Source organism: Gigantopelta aegis, chromosome 8, assembly GCF_016097555.1.
Source record: "Gigantopelta aegis isolate Gae_Host chromosome 8, Gae_host_genome, whole genome shotgun sequence".
Taxonomy (NCBI): domain Eukaryota; kingdom Metazoa; phylum Mollusca; class Gastropoda; order Neomphalida; family Peltospiridae; genus Gigantopelta; species Gigantopelta aegis.
Genome location: NC_054706.1, coordinates 44,992,879 through 45,015,955, shown reverse-complemented (window position 1 = coordinate 45,015,955; position 23,077 = coordinate 44,992,879). Strand labels below are relative to the sequence as shown.

Here is a 23,077-nt window from a genome sequence, read left to right as displayed (position 1 = left end):
ATGTACTTCCTTGACCTCTATAGTTAGATGGTCCTACTATGTACTGCCTTAAACTCTATAGTTAGATGGTCCTACTATATACTGCCTTAACCTCTATAGTTAGATGGTACTGCCTTGACCTCTATAGTTAGATGGTCCTACTGTATACTGCCTTGACCTCTATAGTTAGATGGTCCTACTATGTACTGCCTTGACCTCTATAGTTAGATGGTCCTACTATGTACTGCCTTGACCTCTATAGTTAGATGGTCCTACTATGTACTGCCTTGACCTCAATAGTTAGATGGTCCTACTATATACTGCCTTGACCTCAATAGTTAGATGGTCCTACTATATACTGCCTTAGCCTCAATAGTTAGATGGTCCTACTATATACTGCCTTAACCTCTATAGTTAGATGGCCCTACTATATACTGCCGTAACCTCTATAGTTAGATGGTACTGCCTTGACATCTGTAGTTAGATGGCCCTACTATATACTGCCTTAACCTCTATAGTTAGATGGCCCTATTATATACTGCCTAACCTCTATAGTTAGATGGTCCTACTATGTACTGCCTTAGCCTCAATAGTTAGAATGTCCTACTATATACTGCCTTAGCCTCAATAGTTAGATGGTCCTACTATATACTGCCTTAACCTCTATAGTTAGATGGCCCTACTATATACTGCCTTAACCTCTATAGTTAGATGGCCCTACTATATACTGCCTTAACCTCTATAGTTAGATGGTACTGCCTTGACCTCTATAGTTAGATGGCCCTACTATATACTGCCTTAACCTCTATAGTTAGATGGCCCTACTATATACTGCCTTAACCTCTATAGTTAGATGGTAATGCCTTGACCTCTATAGTTAGATGGCCCTACTATATACTGCCTTAACCTCTATAGTTAGATGGCCCTACTATATACTGCCTAACCTCTATAGTTAGATGGTCCTACTGTATACTGCCTAACCTCTTATAGTTAGGTGGCCCTACTATATACTGCCTTAAACTCTATAGTTAGATGGTCCTACTATATACTACCATAACCTCTATAGTTAGATGGTATTACTATATACTGCCTTAAATTCTATAGTTAGATGGTCCTACTATATACTGTCTTAAACTCTATAGTTAGATAGCCCTGCTATTTACTGCCTTAAACTCGTTAGATGGTCCTACTATATAATGTCTTAAATTCTATAGTTAGATAGCCCTACTACATACTGCCTTAAACTCGTTAGATGGTCCTACTATATGTTGCCTTAAACTCTGAAGTTAGATGGTCCTACTAAATACTGCCTTAAAATATGTAGTTAGATGGTCCTACTATCATACTGCCCTACCCTCTATAGTATGATGTCCCTACTATATACTGTCTTAAACTGTATAGTTAGATGGTCCTACAATATACTGCTTGAAACTCTATAGTTAGATGGTCCTACTATATACTGCCTTAAACTCTATAGTTAGATGGTCCTACTATATACTGCCTTAAACTCTATAGTTAGATGGTCCTACTATATACCGCCTTAACCTCTGTAGTTATATGACCCTACTATATACTGCCTTAACCTCTATAGGTAGATGGTCCTACTATATACTGCCTTAAACTCTATAGTTAGATGGTCCTACTATATACTGCCTTAAACTATAGTTAGATGGTCCTACTATATACTGCCTTAAACTCTATAGTTGGATGGTCCTACTATATACTGCCTTAAACGCTATAGTTAGATGGTCCTACTATATACTGCCTTAAACTCTATAGTTGGATGGTCCTACTATATACTGCCTTAAACGCTATAGTTAGATGGTCCTACTATATACTGCCTTAACTCTATAGTTAGATGGTCCTACTATATACTACCTTAAACTCTATAGCTATATGACCCTACTATATACTGCCTTAAACTCTATAGTTAGATGGTCCTACTATATGCTGATTATAAACCGGGAAATGTGTTTATGGCCGACACAGACGTCACATTTCATTCCTTTGGGCTTATAGTTTTCTTTACTTGTATGGGTTTTTGTTGTTGTTTTTGCAGTACACTGCCCGGTTGGTAGAAAACAAGACTCAGGAACGTGTGTGAAATGTCCGATTGGCCAGTACCAAGATACCACTGGTCAAACAGTCTGTAAATCATGTGGCGTTAACAAAATAACAACCCAGACTGGTAGTACTACAGAAAACCAGTGTATTTGTAAGTTTATAAACTCGTCTGTCTGGTTAATTGATTTGTTTTTACAAAATATATGATTTTTGTTTTAAAGGAACATACCCTAGTTTTTAAACACTACATGTTTTTTTCACTATTAGAGCCGTTTATGATCACTGAAATCAAACATTACTTATATTTTATTGTTTACATTATCCATTTCCGTAAAACTGAAGTGTTTCTGGTCATCCTGTTGGTTCTAATACTACAAAATGCATTTTTCATATTTTTAAAAACGCACGTGCGTCTGAGAAGTAGCGGTTATTGATTAGAGTTCTAGTCTATTTTTAAGGATATTTACCGGTTTTAACGTCACAGACACTTTTTTCACTCTGTTGTAACTTTATCCAAATGAGTTACAGGTTTGTAAATTAACTGAACTTAGTATCCATTTAAAATTACAAATTTAAAACCAGGGTCTGCGCCTTTAAATGATAAAACCATGAATCAACAGTCCCACGTGTTTAATTCGATTTGGGTTTTGTTTGTTTTTTTGGACAAAATTGTAATGTGTGTAATCTAAAATAAATCGCTTGTGTATAGTATGGACACACGATTTGTCATTTAAACTTAAACGGTAACTCAAATGCAGAATATTAATGCATTTTGGGCGTTTTTAAATTTTTATTGTTTCGTAATTGTGTCTGTTTATTTGCTTTACACACACGGCTGTATTTCGAAGAAGGATCTTCCACCTCAGTGTGACCACTGTCAGTGGACTCTATCAGATTTGGGTGGAATGCAATCACCTGAACTTTTATTGTAATTTTTAAGACATACTGAATTTTATTCCAAATTTTGAATATGCTCACCTGCAATATTTATATATTTCCACAGCTCTGTAAGCGGTGTTTTAAGTTAACTTTTGAATGTTTATATTGATCATCATTTAATTTACACATTTACCTTAGTTTGACATTCACACAAGGCTGCGTATATAGTACAAACAACAATATACAATTATGTATAATCCTTTGTATTCTCTGTTTAATTTGTGTTTTTTATTATTTAAACAGTACAGTGCCCAGCAGGTACAATGAAAGTGTCAGACGTTTGTATAGCATGTCCAATAGGAAAATATCAAGATGGGATTGATTCTAACACTTGCAAGGATTGTCCACAGTGGAAAACAACGGTCTCCACTGGAATGACGTCACTGACAAATTGTATCTGTGAGTTACTTTGATTAGTGTTAGAAGGGCTTTCTGAAAAAACGTTGATCACACGATTTTCGTTTTTAAGTTGGAGAGAGGTCTGAAATGTTAGGAGGAGGGGTATTTATTTCACGTTGAGTGTAAATCAGTTTTGAGATTTAAAATATATTAAATAAAATTAATATAACTTAAATAAAGTAGTAAATTATTAAATACCCCAATAATTTAAATAAATAAATACATAATTATAAATATATATATATATATATATATATATATATATATATATATATATATATATATATATATATATATATACTCTTCAAAAAAAGAAACGCAAAAGGGTACAAATGGGTTATAACTCCGATTTTATGTTTCCTACCGGTTCATGCTTTGTGAATATAAGGTCATTGCATGTCCCAAACACATTCCCACGGTTACATTCGATAAAACGCAGCTACTGTACAATAAAGTTCCAAAATGTGAATATTCGCAAAAACGCAGCCACGTGCAAACCATGTCACCACTGCACGTGCGTTGTCTGCACGTGCAAGATGAACACCGACAGTATAAAAGTGCAGGGTGTTCGCTTGCCTGGCCTCTGTATCTGGCCGACAGTTGACAATCCAGGACATGCCACGTCTCAGTGAACCGCAGAGAAACAATGCCATCGGCCGACTAGACGCAGGCGAATCCAGAACGGCCGTTGCCAGGGCATTCCATGTGTCCCCAAGCACCATCTCCAGACTGTGGGACCGTTACCAGCAACATGGATCAACACGTGACCTCCCTAGATCCGGTCGACCACGGGTCACTACCCCCGGGCAGGACCGCTACATCCGGGTACACCACCTTCGGGAACGATTGACTACTGCCACCTCCACAGCCGCAGCAATACCAGGTTTGCGCAGGATATCCGACCAGACCGTACGGAACCGCCTACGTGAGGTAGGAATTCGTGCCAGACGTCCAGTTCGAGGTGTCATCTTAACACCACAACACCGTCGACTCCGACTGCAGTGGTGCCAGATTCATCGACAATGGCCTCAACTGCGATGGAGACAGGTGTGGTTCAGTGACGAGTCCCGATTTCTGCTCCGACGTCATGATGGAAGATGTCGCGTGTATAGGCGTCGTGGTGAACGTTATGCGGCAAACTGCGTGCAGGAAGTGGACAGATTCGGCGGGGGTAGTGTCATGGTGTGGGCAGCCATCTCACACACTGGCAGAACTGACCTGGTCCACGTGCAGGGCAACCTGAATGCACAGGGCTACATTGACCAGATCCTCCGGCCACACATCGTTCCAGTTATGGCCAACGCCAACGCAGTGTTCCAACATGACAACGCCAGGCCTCACACAGCACGTCTTACAACGGCTTTCCTACAGAACAACAACATTAATGTCCTTCCTTGGCCATCGATATCACCGGATTTGAACCCAATTGAGCATCTATGGGACGAGTTGGACCGACGCCTCCGACAGCGACAACCACAGCCCCAGACCCTGCCCGAGCTGGCCTTGCAGGCCGAGTGGGCCACCATCCCCCGGGACGTCATCCGTACTCTGGTTGCTTCAATGGGCAGGCGGTGCCAGGCAGTTGTCAACACACGCGGAGGCCACACCCGGTATTGACTCCAGATGACCTTGACCTTGGTGGTGTGTCCTATCACTTACTCACAATGGACTAGAGTGAATTGTGAACAATCCTGCAACATTTGGTAATTATCGGACTCACCATTCAATAATTAAATCAATTCTCCAAATCTTACGACAATGTGGTTTTGCGTTTCTTCTTTTGAAGAGTATATATATATATATATATATATATATATATATATATATATATATATATATATATATATATATATATATATATATATATATATATATATATATATATACACACAAATAAAAAATATAAATAAATAAATAAAATTGGGGCGGGATTATATGTATACGATATCCAAATATAAATAGCTACAAATTCATTATGTATAATGACCTTACAAGGCAAATTCCATTCCTAGCAATGTTCAGTAGTCCAGTACACTGAAGATACATGTATTCCTTTTCTCTCTTTTTGGGGTGGGGTGGGGTGGGGGTATGTGAAGAGATAATAGTTATAATGGATGGATGTTTCTTTCATTTTTCCATTCTGTCTTATATATATATATATATATATATATATATATATATATATATATATATATATATATATATATATATATATATATATATATATTGGCTAGTCTTATAATCCTAGCAGGTTTGTTTGGGTGTCACCCTAATTCAAACTGTCAGCCATGCCAGTGTTTTAGGGGAATATTGTATACATAATTGTAATGTATGTTAGTGTGGTGTGAAATACTCTTTAGTCCTTCCGGCAGGGAACACCTTTTTTTATTGTGTGGGATTTACTATGTTATTTATTTCTGAAATAGTTGTTCTCTGAATTGTACACAAAAATAGTTTTTTCCCATAACACTTTTACTTTTCTTCTTAGGTCAAACCAAACTAAAATTATTTAGAAGAAAAAAAATGTAGGACTATAGTTTCACCATAGAAACATGATACATCCACTCCTGCAAAGCTTTTATTTTTTACCTAATTTTCATAGACTGCGTTCAATATTCATATCATTTTCATTTCTTTCTTTCTTTAGCTTTTTAAAAAATATTATCTGCTCATTTGTTAGTATATTTATGTAATATTTTTGGAAGTCGTCTTGACTATTTGTATTTATTGTTATATATGTTCCTCTGATGTCACCGAATGGTGGCCAAAAGAGTAAATAAAGTTCTGTTATGTTCTGTTCTGTTCATCTATGGAACACTAGTCTTCGATATAAAACAATTATTACCAGTGGAGGCTCGTAAGATTAGTGTAAAGTAGTTCAGTGGTATTATAAAACAAGACTCATCGGCTTATACAAAGGCAAAATTAATAGCTTGACCAGAATAGAAGGTCCCGAGTCACTTGGGCAACCGCCTAATCCCGAGATTGGTTTTGGTTTGTGAACAGATGATGACTATGTTTTTAATTAGAAAGTTCTTGTATTTTCAGGGAACTGTCCACAAGGGATGAAAGAGGAGGGTAATGCTTGCGTTCCGTGTCCAATTGGGCAGTATCAGGATGAAATTGGGAAAAAAACCTGCAATGTTTGCCAAATCTACCAAACTACCAACACGACTGGTTCAACGTCATTTACCGACTGTGTCCGTAAGTGTCTAAGCATGCTTGGAAGCTCTTGCAACACCAACATAGGCAACATTTGCAATACTTTTATAATGTTATAGATTTTCGGGTTCTGGTAAGCTACAGGTACATTTGAAGCTTATGTTATTGGCATGCAGCTAAACGCGAACGCAATTTTGGTAACGGAATTCCAGGAAAATATGGGAACGGTTCAGCTTGACAGAGCAGGAAAAACGCTCGGTAGACAGGTTTTTGCGCTTCATATTAAATACAATCAACACATCGGGAACCAGTCAAATCGTTTGTGAACGTTAGCGTTTCTCTGCTGCCGCTGAATTCAGACGTGTTAATACTCACAGTGATGAAAGTCATTTGGTACGCCTGCGTTCTCACACTGTAATAATTTTATATTAGTGTCTAGAATGAGATAAAAGCAATCATGTAATTCTTCCTTTTCCTTAAATTATGTCAAAATAAGATTGAAAGGAGGGACTGCCTGTATTTATTTATATACCACAATGAATGTGATTAGTTGAATGATGTCCGGGTGAGTTTTGAGCCATGACCCACTTGAATTAATATTGAATTTTAAAATGGCCTGATGAAAGATTCTATTTAGATCAGAACATTGGGCAATTTTTAGTGTTATTAATTTTGGTTACGCTTAAGTTTATTTTAAATTTGGTACAGAGATGGAGGGGAATCACTAGCTTGCACCCCTACCAGACCTGTAGCAACTGAGGCAGTAGGGCCCTACCCCTTCCACTTCAGAATGAAAATGTATATTTTATCCTACTATACATAAATAGAGACTGTGTATCCTCTATTAGAGATTGGGCCACCACCACCACCATCACCACCACCACCACCATCACCCCACTCCCACCCCCGCTAGATATCGTTTCTACTGGCCTGACCACTTCGACTGCCATGCCTTTCCCAGCACCAGCTGACCTGTTCATTGCAAAATTGTGTTACTTGATATTGCAGCGAAATGTTTGGCCGGTTGGAAGGGAGAACGCGGAGTGTGTGTGAAATGTCCCGTAGGTCAGTTCCAAGATCTGGTTGGTACTACTTTCTGCAAAGCGTGTCCGAAATACAGAACTACAAAGAGCATGGGAAGCACATCCGTCATGTCTTGTTTTTGTGAGTATGTTTAAAGGCTGTCTTTCATTGTATGTATGTATGTATGTATGTATGTCCACAGACTATATATATATATATATATATATATATATATATATATATATATATATATATATATATATATATATATATAGTCTGTGGACATACATACATAGGCCCCCCTACATACATACATACATACATACATATATATATATATATATATGAGTGAAAATATGGTTTTCACACATCACGAGTTGACATAAAACACGTATTCGAAAAAAACACCATGTAATGGTCTATTTATTATACATCTTTCCTAATTTTGACAATATCTTTCGCTTTTTGGTAATACAATGTATATTTCGCTTATCCTATCAAAAACATGTAACGCCATGATATATTTCTTCCTATGGAACTTTTCCAGAACATTTACTTGACCATAGACATTTAAAAAGAAGATTGAATAAAAATTATCTTTGTTAACATTTATTGTATTTTAATAATACCTGACAAAGCAATCCTCCAAAAACTCCCACAAAAACAAAATGAATCGAACGCCGTTAAATTCTTAAACTTACACTCATTGACACTATATTGTGTCATCATTATTTAGCTTCGTATTCAGTTCGTTTTAAATATTTTATCGTAATTGCACTTCGTATCCCATTTTAAAATGTACAGTTGTTTAAATTACTTTTTTTAATTTTTCAAATACGATCATCAAACTTAAATATGAAGAAACGAGACAAAGGGAGATAATTTAATCATGCACTTTTACAAAAAAGTAAATACGATTTCTATATTTTCACTGTAGCTAAAATACAGTGAAAATATGACTTTTCACCGGATATCACTTTTATGATTTCCGCAGATCTATATATTTCATTCTTATGTATATAATAAATATGCATACATACATACTACACAACAAAAGAAACGCAACTATTAATCTAGTTTCTTTCATTTATTTAAAACTATTCCCGATGATTCCATTTGTTTTTGATTGTTAAAATTACCAATGTCTTGTGTACATTGTAGTCTCATTTTGACAGTCTGTTTATCGAATTACTTGTATCATGAATTTTTTTTTAATATTCGTGTTTCTTTTGCTCTTCACTAGATATTGAGATACATATAGAATTAAACATGCATAAAGTAGCTGACTGGTGTATTATACATAAATTAAAACAGGACTTTGGTAAGAGTGATGTTAAACAAGATGGTTATACCATGTATTATACATAAATTAAAACAGGACTTTGGTAAGAGTGATGTTAAACAAGATGGTTATACCATGTATTATACATAAATTAAAACAGGACTTTGGTAAGAGTGATGTTAAACAATATGGTTATACCATGTATTATACATAAATTAAAACAGGACTTTGGTAAGAGTGATGTTAAACAAGATGGTTATACCATGTATTATACATAAATTAAAACAGGACTTTGGTAAGAGTGATGTTAAACAAGATGGTTATACCATGTATTATACATAAATTAAAACAGGACTTTGGTAAGAGTGATGTTAAACAAGATGGTTATACCATGTATTATACATAAATTAAAACAGGACTTTGGTAAGAGTGATGTTAAACAAGATGGTTATACCATGTATTATACATAAATTAAAACAGGACTCTTGATATGAGTGAGGTTAGACGAGGTGTTATATGATGTATTATAAATGAAATAATTTAGGATATTATGTAAACTAAATTTTTTACCTTTCAAGAGAGTGAGGTCTTTGCTATGTATGAAACTAGAGTCTACGAAAAAAATACCTCAGGTCTGGTGCTTATAAAACTTTTAGAGTCTAGACTTGAGACTCTAGAGTCTGAGACACTAATGTCATGACAACGCGATACAAATTGTATGCGTGTGCTGTCATTGAGAGATTGAGTCTGGGCTCTAAACGTTTTATAAACACGGGCCCAGCTCTCACTTATTTGACATGTGTATTCTGCGTATATTAGTAACATAAAAGACGTGATAAGTACGTTGTTCTCTCACTCTCTCTCTACAGTGCAATGTCCGACGGGGACAATGGAAGCTAATGGCACGTGTAATGACTGTCAGGCCGGTCAGTACCAGGATGAATTGAACGCCAAGTCCTGTAAATCGTGTCCCGACCACTCGACCAGTACTCTTGTCGGACTCACGTCACGTGATCAGTGCAACTGTGAGTATAACATGGGGCGGTAACAGGAATTTTAAGTACAGTAAAACCTCTAAAAAAGTGGAACCTCTGTATACCGGAATTCTCTCAAAACCGAACGATTTTCACGGTCCCCTTTTAAATATCGATACAGAATGTAACCTATCTAAACCAGGAGAAGGAAGGAAATGTTTTATTCAGTGATGCACTCAACACATTTTATTGAATTATGGTTATACATATGGTTAAGGACCACACAGATATTGAGAGAGGAAACCCGCTGTCGCCACTTCATTGACTACTCTTTTCGATTAACAGCAAGTGGTCTTTTATATGCACCATCCCACAGACAGGATAGTACTACCACGGCCTTTGTTACACCAGTTGTGGAGCACTGGCTGGAACGAAAAATAGCCCACCGACGGGAATCGATCCTAGATCGATCGCGCATCAGGCGAGTGCTGTAACACTGAGCTACTCTCTAAATCAGATACCTCAGAAACCGGAATTTGTATTTGGTCACGTAGGTGTTCGGTTTAGAGGGGTTCCACTGTATATCCATTAAATAATAACCTGCTCTTCTGTCCTGGGCCGGAGGGTTGAAGCTAACCAGGACTTGACCTCAGGATAGATGTATGAGAACCTTCAGTTGATATTGGCATGTTATTAGAGTTTCCTTTTGTTCCAACTTCATAGAAGAGCAGACAAAAAAGGGGGCAGTGCAACTACTTTACTAGGAATAATTGAGGGCAGATGTATACATGTAGTTTCTCTCTATAAATCTAACTTCAGTTTACATAATGAACTGCAACTTAATGAACATTCTTTGTTATAGTATATATTTATTGTTGACCTGTAAACCTGGCAAGTTCAACGCGTTTCTTGTTATATACAAAGAAGGCGGTATACCACAGTGGCCTGTTAACACAGAAAGGTGTATGACAGCAACTTAATAACATAAATCTTACCTTGTTTGTTATTTTTGAAAAACACAATGAATCGCCAGAGAACCTTATAGTGTTATGATGGTAAATATTTTAAATGTCTTTACTTTACAATTGCTTTTTAAAGGCAATTGAAAAGTAAAGACATTTCATAAAACATTTACCATCTTTTTCTAACAACGCAGAATAATAGTTACTACAATACACGCTAGTGATGTTTGTCATAGTTTCCTGTGTACCTATGTTTATGTATTGTTTCACCCAGAGCACTACAACCGGTCAAAGACCGTGGTATGTGCTTTCCTGTCTGTGGGAAAGTGCATATAAAAGATTCCTTACTGCTAATGGAAAAATACAGCGGGTTTCCTCTAATGTCTACGTGTCAAAATAACCAAATGCTTGACATCCAATAGCCAATGATTAATTAATCGATGTGCTCTAGTGGTATCATTAAACAAAAACAAACTTAAACTTATACTGTGTATTTACGTTTTTGTTTCTCAGTGCGGTGCCCTGCAGGATATAGCGAAGGCACTGGTACTTGTGTGAAATGTGCTGTCAGTTACTACCAGGATACTGCAGGATCGACCACGTGCAAGCCTTGTCCTCAATACAAGTACACGCAATACGCAGGGGCAACATCGGTATACCAGTGTATATGTAAGTGTTTGTTATAATAAACTTGTCTGTTCTTTATAAAAAGGTGTATTTTTACATAATATTTACTGATATATTTATGCCTGATTCTATGAATGTAGAATTTTGTTAGATATATAAATAAATAAATTAATTAATTAATTAACAAATAAAACACACATGTATACACACAAATACATGCACGGCCATACACACGGTACATGCCTATACATGCACACACGCATGCATGCACGCACGCACAGAGAGAGAGAGAGAGAGAGAGAGAGAGAGAGAGAGAGAGAGAGAGAGAGAGAGAGAGAGAGAGACAGACAGACAGACAGACAGACAGACAGATACACCCATTCAACGAATACAGACACACATACATACATACACATTCACGCATATAACAAACACACATACAACAAATACACACATACATACACACACACACACATACACATACACACACATACATACATACACACACACATACATAGACACACATATACCTACATACACACACATACATACATACATACACACACACACATACATACATACACACACACATACATACATACATACATACACATACATAAACACACACACATACATACACACACACATACACACACACACATACACACACATACACACACACATACACATACATACACACACACACATATATACAACAAACACACATACAACAAATACACGCGCACACTCATACGCCTGTGTTGATGATTTCTCTACATACCTGTGTTATTTCCAGTGAGGTGCCCTGTGGGTACAAAGGAAGTCTCGGCTCAGTGTGAGGAATGTCCTGTCGATCAGTATCAGGATGAAATGGGCAAAACCACCTGTAAAAACTGCCTCAATTTCAGACGAACGAACGGCACAGGTGCCTCATCGCCAGATCAGTGTTTATGTAAGTACTTTTAGATCATTCAGATAAGATGGTCATTTGAGAATCCTCGTCTTGGACATTCGTTTCATTTTATTACATTTCAACTTAGTTTCATGCTTATTAAGGTTCAAATACGATGTTTTGGGCACACACCTCAGCTCCCTGGGCTGTCTGTCTAGGACAGTGGGTTAGTTGGTTACTGGTTAGCTGAGAGAGAAGAGGGTGTAGTGGTTTTACACCTACATATTGAGTCGCTCTGGGTGGGAGCTGGTACCAGGCTGCAAACCCTATACCTACCAGCTTTATGTCCGATGGCTTAACCACGACACCACCGAGGCCGGTGGTACATTCGAAGAATGTGACTTAAGACAGACGTACTTGAACATTCAGTGGAGGTAAACAGTGGTTGATTGATTGAAGACACACATTTGCCTTTAGGAAAGACAAAAGGGAACATATAAACAGTAACAGAAACAATTGACTGCAATCAAAACCTACAGTATGAGAAGTTAACCATGTTGCTGGTAGCCAAACACACAAAGCTGACATTCAACCCCATATTTTATACAGACATAACTATTCCAGTAGTGTATAAAATTCATTCTCAAATACCATGTGTCCCCTCATTTTTTTCCATTTGGAATAACAATGTCATAGAAGATGCAAGGAAGGGATGAACTATTTTATTTAACGACCCACTCAACACATTTTATTTACGGTTATATGGCGTCGGACATATGGTTAAGGACCACACAGATATTGAGAAAGGAAACCTGCTGTCACCACTTCATGAGCTACTCTTTTCGATTAGCAGCAAGGGATCTTTTATATGCACCATCCCACAGACAGGATAGTACATATCACGGCCTGTAACAAACACCAGTTTTGGAGCACTGGCTGGAACGAGAAATAGCCCAATGGGCCCACCGACGGGAATTGATCCTAGATCGATCGCGCATCAGGCTAGCCAGAAGAGGCAAGCAGAAGTCAGAGACATAATTTGTGTTATTATATAGACATACACCGACAGCCAGACAGTCATATTCACTGTGACAAAGAGACTGTTAGTTTCCAGACGTCACATTATCTCATTTAAAATGTTGACAGAGCCTTCATAAATATCTTACAATGTAAAATGTATACGGTTTAAAGGCTGATTCCTATACTTTTGGTAATACTAAATTCATCAATATCATGCAAATACTGAGAAACCTCAAATATGTTATAAATGGTGAGAATGTCTTTTTTGCAGCACCGTGTGATATGTCTCCAAACTTCTGTCAAAATGGCGGCACGTGTTTGTGGAATGAAGCCAAGCCAGCAGATGGTATGTCATGTGCCTGTCGTACACGTTTCCATGGAGACTCCTGTGAAAACTACACAGGTCAGTTTATTTGATTTATCATAAATTATGATCACAATACAAATATACATCACTTTGTTTTGTTTTCTCTTTTTAATTCAGATTTAAGGTTGCAGAATTAAATCATATTTTTTGCAACAACATTTGAACTGACTTTTGAAAAACATTCATGCATATTTTTCTATCAAAAACGAGAAAAAAACTAGCTAGAGATTTTCGAGCTTTCAGCTGTTATCTGTAAATCATTCTCTATCAAACATTAATAACAAGTTAAATTTCCTACTATTACCTGTCAATTTTTTTTTTTTTTTATTTTTTTAAATGTTTAATTTTTTTTTTATCAGAGGAAGCAGACCGTCTAGGCACGGTGATAGGTGGCGCTGTGGGCGGAAGTCTGGCACTTCTTCTTATACTGCTGGCCATTCTTATCGCATGTGCATGTTGGCGGTAAGTATACCCAGTGTCATATACCAGGTACATGCACTAGGAACTGGCCCCAGTGACGTATTGGTTAAGCTATCGGTTTTACGGCTGGTAGATGTTGGGTTCACATCCCAGTACCGGTCTCGACCCAGATCTAGAGTGAGACAATACCGACTGAAGGTTGCCCACCACATTAATTACTCCATGCGGTCCACTACAATTTCTATGTCAGAATATATTCTGTGAAAAATATTTTCATTTCATTTCATTTCAATTTATTTTCGTGCTTATATCCAATTAAAGTTCAAGCACGCTGTCCTGGGCACACAGAGCTATCTGGGCTGTCTGTCCAGGACAGTGGGTTAGTTGTTAGTTGGTTAGTGGTATAGGGTATAGTGGTCTTACACCGACCCATTGAGTCGTTAACACTCGCTCTGGTTGGGATCCGGTACCGGGTTACGAACCCTGTACCTACAAGCCTTATGACCGATGGCTTAACCAGGACACCACCGAGACCACCTGTGAAAAATATAGCATCATCGAGAGGATCATGTGACTACTAGTTTTAGGGAGTGCTCTCCCTTAATAACGACCGTTCGAAAAATCAAAACTGGTTGACCTTGAACATTTGGCGACTCTCATGTCAGAGCACCGCCTAATGTTGCCGTTGTGCACATGGCAATATACCACTTGTACAGTTGTTATCTCTTTAACAATGAACAGTTAACCCGTGTTGTAGACAGACACTCAAATAATGGAAAGAAAGAAAGAAATGTTTTATTTAACGACGCACTCAACACATTATATTTACGGTTATATGGCGTCAGACATATGGTTAAGGACCACACAGATTTTGAGAGGAAACCCGCTGTCGCCATTACATGGGCTACTCTTCCGATTAGCAGCAAGGGATCTTTTATTTGCGCTTCCCACAGGCAGGATAGCACAAACCATGGCCTTTGTTGAACCAGTTATGGATCACTGGTCGGTGCAAGTGGTTTACACCTACCCATTGAGCCTTACGGAGCACTCACTCAGGGTTTGGAGTCGGTATCTGGATTAAAAATCCCATGCCTCGACTGGGATCCGAACCCAGTACCTACCAGCCTGTAGACCGATAAGTTGGATATAAGCACATAATAAATAAAAGGAAACAAAAATTTTGAAGAGTGTCCAGGACGGCATGTTTGAAAACTAATATATAAACACATAAATAAGTTGAAAGGAAACTCACACACACCCCACACATCCCACCCCAAAAAAAGAAAGAAATCAAATAGAAATCATTTAAAGGTTTATTGTCAGTTATTGAATAGTGTTGGGAGCAGGATGTCACAATAATTATTCATAAGTGTCAGAAAATGTTGTCCGTTGGGGGTGGGAATAGTATATTCATTCGCCTTTCAACTAGAGGGTGCATAATTCATAATCTCCAGTGTTGCGGACCAGGGCCCCGTTCCACGAAGCGATCTTAGCCCTAAGATTACCTTAAGCGCATAGCTACCCTATGCACTTAAGTTGATCTTAGGGCTAAGATCGCTTCGTGAAATGGGGCCCAGTCCGCCTCCCCAACCCCTTCGCTTCCGACGTTTGTATATATGTTATTTTAAATTTGAATTAATTTGGAATTATTATAGTAGTAGCAAAATGTGTTGAAAAGTAGCTACATATGATATTCATGTTTCTTCCGTCTTTGTATTGCTATCATGCAGCTATGTTTTGTTGGTGGTTGTTGCTCCTTTAACACCAGTATAGTTAATGTATTATTATATTAATGCTTCCTATATCTAGTGTTTTTGTGGTTTTTCTTACAAGTGTATTTATACAGTATATCTGTTACTAGAAATACATATTTTATTTTCTGTTAACGTGGTGGCACACAATAATAATTTCTGTTCTTCACTTTTGTCTAACATGAATATAGTGATAAGCTGTGTGTAGATACTAATATTAGATCACAAACTATATACTAGTAGTTCACTCTAATATGTATGTGGTACAGTAGTCGCACTTTTGTCTTGTACTAAATACTAAAACAGTGTCATTGTAGTTTGCATTGCATTAGGCTTACGTAATGCTATCATGGCATTGGTGGGTCGAAAGAGGGCCAAAAGGTCCCGTAACCACCCCCTCACCCATCCACCCCTGTTTGAAGTGCCATTTTTAAAGATTTTCTTTCAGAATTCATCATCCACATAAAACAATTGTTTTCACTAAATTGCCCAGAAAACTCATATTATTTCAATATGTTCCGAAGAGCATACCCCAGAAATCCCCTACAGAATTTTTCTCTCGTTGAGAGCTCAGCTAATTTGCTTCGACAAAGACAAAATGCCATTCTTAGAATTGTGTGACCCTCCCCATTACAAAATGCTGGATCCGTTCCTGCATGGAATGGACAAGAAGATAGAGGAATGAAGAGATGGGGAAACAGAAAGGAAACAAAATTTCTTTAACGATGTACTACCTAGTACATTGTAATTTGTGGGTCATTAGTGTAAAAAAAACAACAACAAAAAAACATGATAATTGTGACGCCTCCTTTGAAGTATACAGGAGATAAATAAATCTACTTAGATTGAGTCTATATACAGCCTCTCACAAACCAAGCAAGGAGGTAAAAGTTCAGGTTTGTTTAGAAAGAAGGAAAGAAAGAAAAAAAAAGAAAGAAAGAAAGAAAGAAAGAAAGAAATGTTTTATTTAACAACGCACTCAACATATTTTATTTACGGTTATTTGGCGTCAGACATATGGTTAAGAACCACACAGATCTTGATAGAGGAAACCCGCTATCGCCACTTCATGGGCTACTCTTTTTCGATTAGAAGCAAGGTTTATTTTATATGCACCATCCCACATACAGATTAGTACATACCACGGCCTTTGATATACCAGTCGTGGTGCACTGGCTGGAACGAGAAATAGTCCATTGGGCCCACCGACGGGGATCGATGCCAGACCGACCACGCATAGAGCGAACGCTTTACCACTGGGCTACATCCCGCCCCAGGTTTGTTTTGATGAACAATCAGTAAAAAAAGTTCTTTTTTTGTTTAACGACACCACTGGATCACATTGATTAATTAATCATGAGCTATTGGATGTCAAACTTTTGGTAATTCTGACTCGTAGTCATCAGAGGAAACCTGATACATTTTTTTCTAATGCAGCAAGGGGTTTTTCATATGCACTTTCCCACAGACAGGAAAACACATACCACGGCCTTTGTCCAATTGTGGTGCACCGGTTGGAAGGAGAAAAAAACACAATCAGCTGAATGTTTCCACCAAGGTGATTCGATCCTCCGACGCAATCACCCCAAGCGAGCACTCAACCGACTGAGCTTAATCCCGCCCGACAACATCACTAGAACACAGATTGTTTTAATCATCGGCTACTGGATGTCAACCATTTGATCATTGTGACAAGTAGTCGGAGAAAACCCGCTACATTTTTTCATTAGCAGCAAAGGATCTTTTATGTCCATTGTTGTTACATACAAGATAGCACGGTCACTGTAGTGCCTGTGGTCGGGACAGGAAAAAACAGTAGGAAATAGGTCCACCGATGGGATTCGATCCAAGTTAAACGTCATTGTACTTCACTATACTATCTTAAATGTCACTGCACTGCACTGCACTACCTTTACCTTAACCATCACTGTATTACACTGGACTGCCTCAAACAACATTGTACTCTTTTACACATCACTGTACTATACTGGACTGCTTTAAATGGCACTGCACTATTTTACACATCACTGTACTACACTGGACTGCCTTAGATGGCACTGTATTACTCAGGACTGCCTTAAATGGCACTGTACTATTTTACACATCACTGTACAACACTGGACTGCCTTAAATGGCACTGTACTATTTTAAACATCACTGTACTGCCTTAAATGGCACTGTACTATTTTATACATCATTGCACTACACTGGACTGCCTTAAATGGCACTGTACGGTCTTAAACATCACTGTACTGTACTGCACTGGACTGCCTTAAATGGCACTGTACTATATTACACAGCATTGTACTACACTAGACTGCCTTAAATGGCACTGTACTATCTTACACATCATTGTACTGCACTGCACTGCACTAAATTAAACGTCACTGCACTTCACTTTATTACATTAAACGTCGCTGTACTCTACTACATTACTATTTTAAAACATTTTACAACACAGTATTATTCTTAAACGTTACTTTTCTGCACTGTATCACTTTAAACGTCACTGCACTGTACTACATTAAACGTTTATGTACTGTACTGCTGTGTGCTACATTAAACACCACTGTACTGTATTAATGTATCTTAAATGGCACTGTATTACATTGTACTGTCTTAATTGTAATTTTACTGTCTTAAATGTCATTTTACTGTGTTATATGGCATTGCACGGCACTGTACTACCGTAAACGTCACTCTGCAGTTCCACACTGTGCTGTCCTAAATGCCAATGTACAGCACTGTATTATCTCCACTTCACTATAATGTTACTGTAATCTTAAAACTCATTGCATTGTACCACATCACTGTCTTAAACTTCGCTATGTTGCACATTAACTAACAGTAGCTGAGATTAACTTTTAAGCAAATGTGCGCAATATTTTATCTACATTATCAACAAGGAAGGTTTCTGATGAAGTTGTTATTTATATTGCAGATCTTCCCCTAAAGGCAAAAGGTAATGTACCACATAGATAAGAGAGTGAATATCTAATATATGTGACAGGAGTGTTTACAGTTTGGGTATTTGATCTTAGCCGTAAGGGTCCCATTTTTGTAGGAGGTAGGCTGAATTTTTCCCAAATTAAATGAAAATGCCCGAATCTGGATCACAACATGTATTCGTATTAGCATTATTATTACCAAACAGCTATAATGGGTTGCAAACAAATCACTACGCATTTTTACATGGATTACAACTAATATTTTGGGTAGAATGATGGAAATACATGGTGAAAAGGTTTAAGGCCTGCTCATGTTTCCAGGGTATCTTTATCGTGTTTGCCCGTATTTGAGGATTTGTTCCAGTACTGAGGTGGGCCTGGCAGATCCTCCCCACTCCGACTGTCTCATACGTTTATGTATTTAATACTATTCAAATTGTGATAAACGATAGCATACTTGATGAACAATAAATATTGTTTAAATTGTTTAAACAACGTTATGATAAGATATTCACAGGTAGTATCAACTGAAATTTGACCCTTGTGTCTGAGACAATCAAATTAAACCTGTTTCATGACAAATTAATCTGTTTTGTTTTTTAAATAAATGATCAAATGAAGGTTATAACGAATGTCAAGTACCTCAGACTAAACTATTCTCCATTCGGTTCTTTGGATTGTCTCAAAAATAACAAAAATGCACATGCAATCCCAATCGGTATACATGTTTTATAATACAAGATTACTAGATACTGATGTTTGATTGGGGGAGAGAGAGGGAGGGGAGGGAGGAGGGGAGGGGAGAGAATGTGTGTCACTGTGTGTGTGTGTGTGTGTGTGTGTGTGTGTGTGTGTGTTTATGTGTGTCTATACAGTGGCGATTACGCAATCAGTTAGAAATTTATTAAATAACCAGAATTTGAATTTTGAGGACCATAAACCTACTGTTGTGTTCATCACGATCTAGACCCTACAAAATGTTTGGCTATTTTTACCTGTAATAATTTTACCTGTAATGACTGTTTAATATATTTTTTCTTTATGTACCCATGAACGCGAACCCCATCCCCAGCATATTTACACCCGTTTAACCGTTTAAACTGGAGGAACAATTTCAGTAGCATTTCCCTCACACAACTGATTTCTAATAAACCATCACATCGGTAGAGCCAAATCAATCAATGTTCGATCATAATCATTACAATTGAGTAGTTGTGTTTTTATGATTGGACAGAAATTAGTAAATTAAGTAAGTAAATAAATAAATATAAGAAACAAAGAAATAAAAGTACTTGTAAATATTTTTAAATTCCTGATGGGTTTTAGGCATCTTTTCTGCTATACAACTAAGGTTTAAATAAAAAACGATTTTGTTTGATGGTCAGAGGAGGATCTAGGGGGCAGGGGTCCGGGTCCCACTAAATGTGGTGACACTTATAATTTTATTATATATTAATTTTCATTTTTTTACGATCCCCTCCAAACCTCCCCCAAAGTTCCATTGGCATACCACCTTATGTCACCCCCCCCCCCCCCCATGGATTTTCTGGATCCGCCACTGATGGTTGGTGTATATTGTCTTCTGATCCGTGTTATCATTCTGGATCAGTCTCGACACCAAACGCGCTTCCTTTTGTCTCTTCTTTTCTTTTCTTTTTCTTCTGTTTTTGTTTGGGGGGTTTTGTTGTGCTTTTTTAGGGGGGTAGGGGATTGTTGATTTTTGGGGTGTTTTTTGTTTTATGTTTTTAATTATATATACTGTCCTCATTGCTCTACCCTGACTTTTCAGAACTATCATACATAGGAATTCAGTAGACCTCACAGAGGGGGTGTACAACCCGTACTTCTTCTTGGAAGGAAAGTACGTGCTTAACCAGTCGGCTAAGATTATCGAGTTGGTGGAACCGGCCGAAACCTCCACAGATCACGATTTCAAGAAAGCGAGCTTCACCAACCGCACCAGCAGTCACAATGGTTCCATCTACACCAAAGCCACGTCATTCCTGGACACCCACGAGCATCAGGATTCCTTCATGGATGTGGGCATCGAATCGGACCACAACCCCGGACCAGGCAGCAACCAGTATAAGTCCGGTCTGCCGTACGTTGACTTCATGAACGTGGACGACGACGAGGTCGGTCACGGCGTTGACCACGACAGTAAGAAACCTGGTCCCACGATGGATGGCGAGGGGCTGTATGTTCGCAAGATCCAAGTCTAATCTGTCAACTGTTGGACACTCAACGCTGAAATCTAGACACAGTGTTCCGTAAATGTAAACATTTGAAATATGTGAAAGAACCTCTAATTTTCATGCAAATGTAAACATTTGAAATATGTGAAATAACCTCTAATTTCCATTTAACAGTAAGGAATCTTCTATATGCAGAGTGTTCGAAACCCGTGTGGTACATGAGCATGTTAAACTAGTTACCTATCTACATGTACCTATCTATTTGCATCTTCGGAAATCGGAAATGCACATCGCTTGATATACCAGTCGTGAAGCACTGGTTGGAATGGAACAAAAGTAGAGAATGGATCCAGGTAGGATGTTCGTTCCTACGATCCAAACACCTAGGGTGAGCTCTTGAAACGTCAGGTGCATTGTGGGACATTTTAAATCTGTTATTCCCTAAATATATTGTAACCGTTTATCATGATGTCAGTACATGTATACAATATAACTATATACAGCCAACCATCGTTATTTCGACCTCTGTAATCTCGAGAGCTCCGAGGTCAATAATTGTCCCATTACATACAGTTCACAATTACTATTATTTCAAGCTGTTTGGTTCGGTTCCTTTTACATGGTAAACATTTCGCATGTACTTTATATTTTAGGAACCGATTCACCATCTTGTTTGTTCTGTAGTTGAGTGTTAAGGCTTGCACATACTAGACAAGTACTCCAGTATCTATTTAACCACGGGCGAGTGCACAGCCTTGTGCACTGAGTTCTCCGTCCGGGAAGGAGTTGTGTGTCCAGGATTGTGTGCTTGAGCCTTAAATTGATCTAATGAAACTGATTGACGGAATTTTGCATTTATGTGCATTATATTAAAATAACTTCGTCTGACTACGGACATGTAACAAATACATGTGTTTAAATATATAATCACTAATAGCTGTATTTATAATGTGTGTTACGTGTAATTATGTTATATATATCTATATATATATATAGATATATATTATATAGGAATTTAATATTTCAGATTTGAATTTCGGGATGAATATATTGTTATTTCCGTTATACACATTAAATATGTATATCCTTATTTTTCATGCCAGTACCCCACATAGTGTCATGGTAATCAATTTATAACAGTAAATAAAACCTGTGTTATTTAGCAACATAATGGGAGTATTAAAATAGCTTAAAGGGACTGCCCTGAGTTTGCTGACAGTATCAGACGTTTCTGATTAATAAACAGAGAATAATACATGAGTGGCCTTTAGATACTATTATCTTACAACGAGTTGTTTTAAAATGTATCTAACGAGCGAAAGTGAGTTGGATACGTTTTTAAACGAGTTGCAAGATAAATGGTATCTAACGGACACGAATGTATTCTATTTCTTACACATCATCAAAAAAACGTGTTTTAAGCAAATTTTAACATCTTTTTCGACTAAAAGCCTTTGCACTTACAGACAAATGATTGTCGGGTTAACTATACGCCACAGTGTAATCGATTTCGGTCGTGTTGTTTTTTCATTTGGTGTATGTCACTGGTGACCTGGTCATCACCTAGGAGCAGACAGACGTATGTCTTGAAATAGTTAACACTCGTACATGTGTAAACAAGTATGTGTTATCAAAAATAACGAATGATGTTCTCACCAAGGGGTGTGTGCTTTTAACGACTAAAATTACACTAAATATTTTGTTCCGAACATCAGTGTCTCTATAGCCAGTGTGTTTCTGGTCGTCCTAATTTTTGTAGTAGCTTAAACTTTTTATTTTATTTCCGTATATATATTTTTTCATACGTACGAAACTATTAGGAGGTGAAATCAACTTTAGATTATTACAAACATTAGAACGACCTGAAACATATTAAATTACAGACCCCGATATTCTAAAAAAGATAAAGGTTTGTTTTGTTTAAAAACACCACTAGAGCACATTGATGTATTCGTCATCGGCTATTGGATGTCAAACATTTGGTAATTTTGACATATAGTCTTAGAGAGGAAACCCGCTACATTTGTTTTTCCATTAGAAGCGAGGGATCTTTTTTATGCAGCATCCCACAGA

At 37.6% G+C, this 23,077-nt stretch overlaps 1 protein-coding gene across 1 annotated transcript; it reads left to right on the top strand.

Moving 5' to 3' along the window:
- LOC121379680 (sushi, von Willebrand factor type A, EGF and pentraxin domain-containing protein 1-like) lies at positions 1 to 22,371 on the top strand. The gene is made up of 12 exons (XM_041508330.1): positions 1 to 22; positions 2,039 to 2,194; positions 3,226 to 3,381; positions 6,430 to 6,585; positions 7,552 to 7,707; positions 9,718 to 9,873; positions 11,298 to 11,453; positions 12,208 to 12,363; positions 13,595 to 13,726; positions 14,050 to 14,152; positions 18,803 to 18,823; positions 20,599 to 22,371. Exons 1-12 carry the CDS (start codon positions 1 to 3, stop codon positions 21,029 to 21,031), a joined length of 1,803 nt encoding a protein of 600 aa, XP_041364264.1. The 3' UTR covers positions 21,032 to 22,371.
- Positions 22,372 to 23,077: the final 706 nt, after the last annotated feature.

Excerpts from the sequence above, each read along its gene's own strand:
- LOC121379680 (XM_041508330.1), top strand. The coding sequence starts at position 1 with ATGTACTTCCTTGACCTCTATA. Across the intron at positions 23-2,038 it reads GTACTTCCTTGACCTCTATA|TACACTGCCCGGTTGGTAGA; the intron begins GTTAGATGGTCC and ends TTGTTTTTGCAG. Across the intron at positions 18,824-20,598 it reads TCTTCCCCTAAAGGCAAAAG|AACTATCATACATAGGAATT; the intron begins GTAATGTACCAC and ends CTGACTTTTCAG.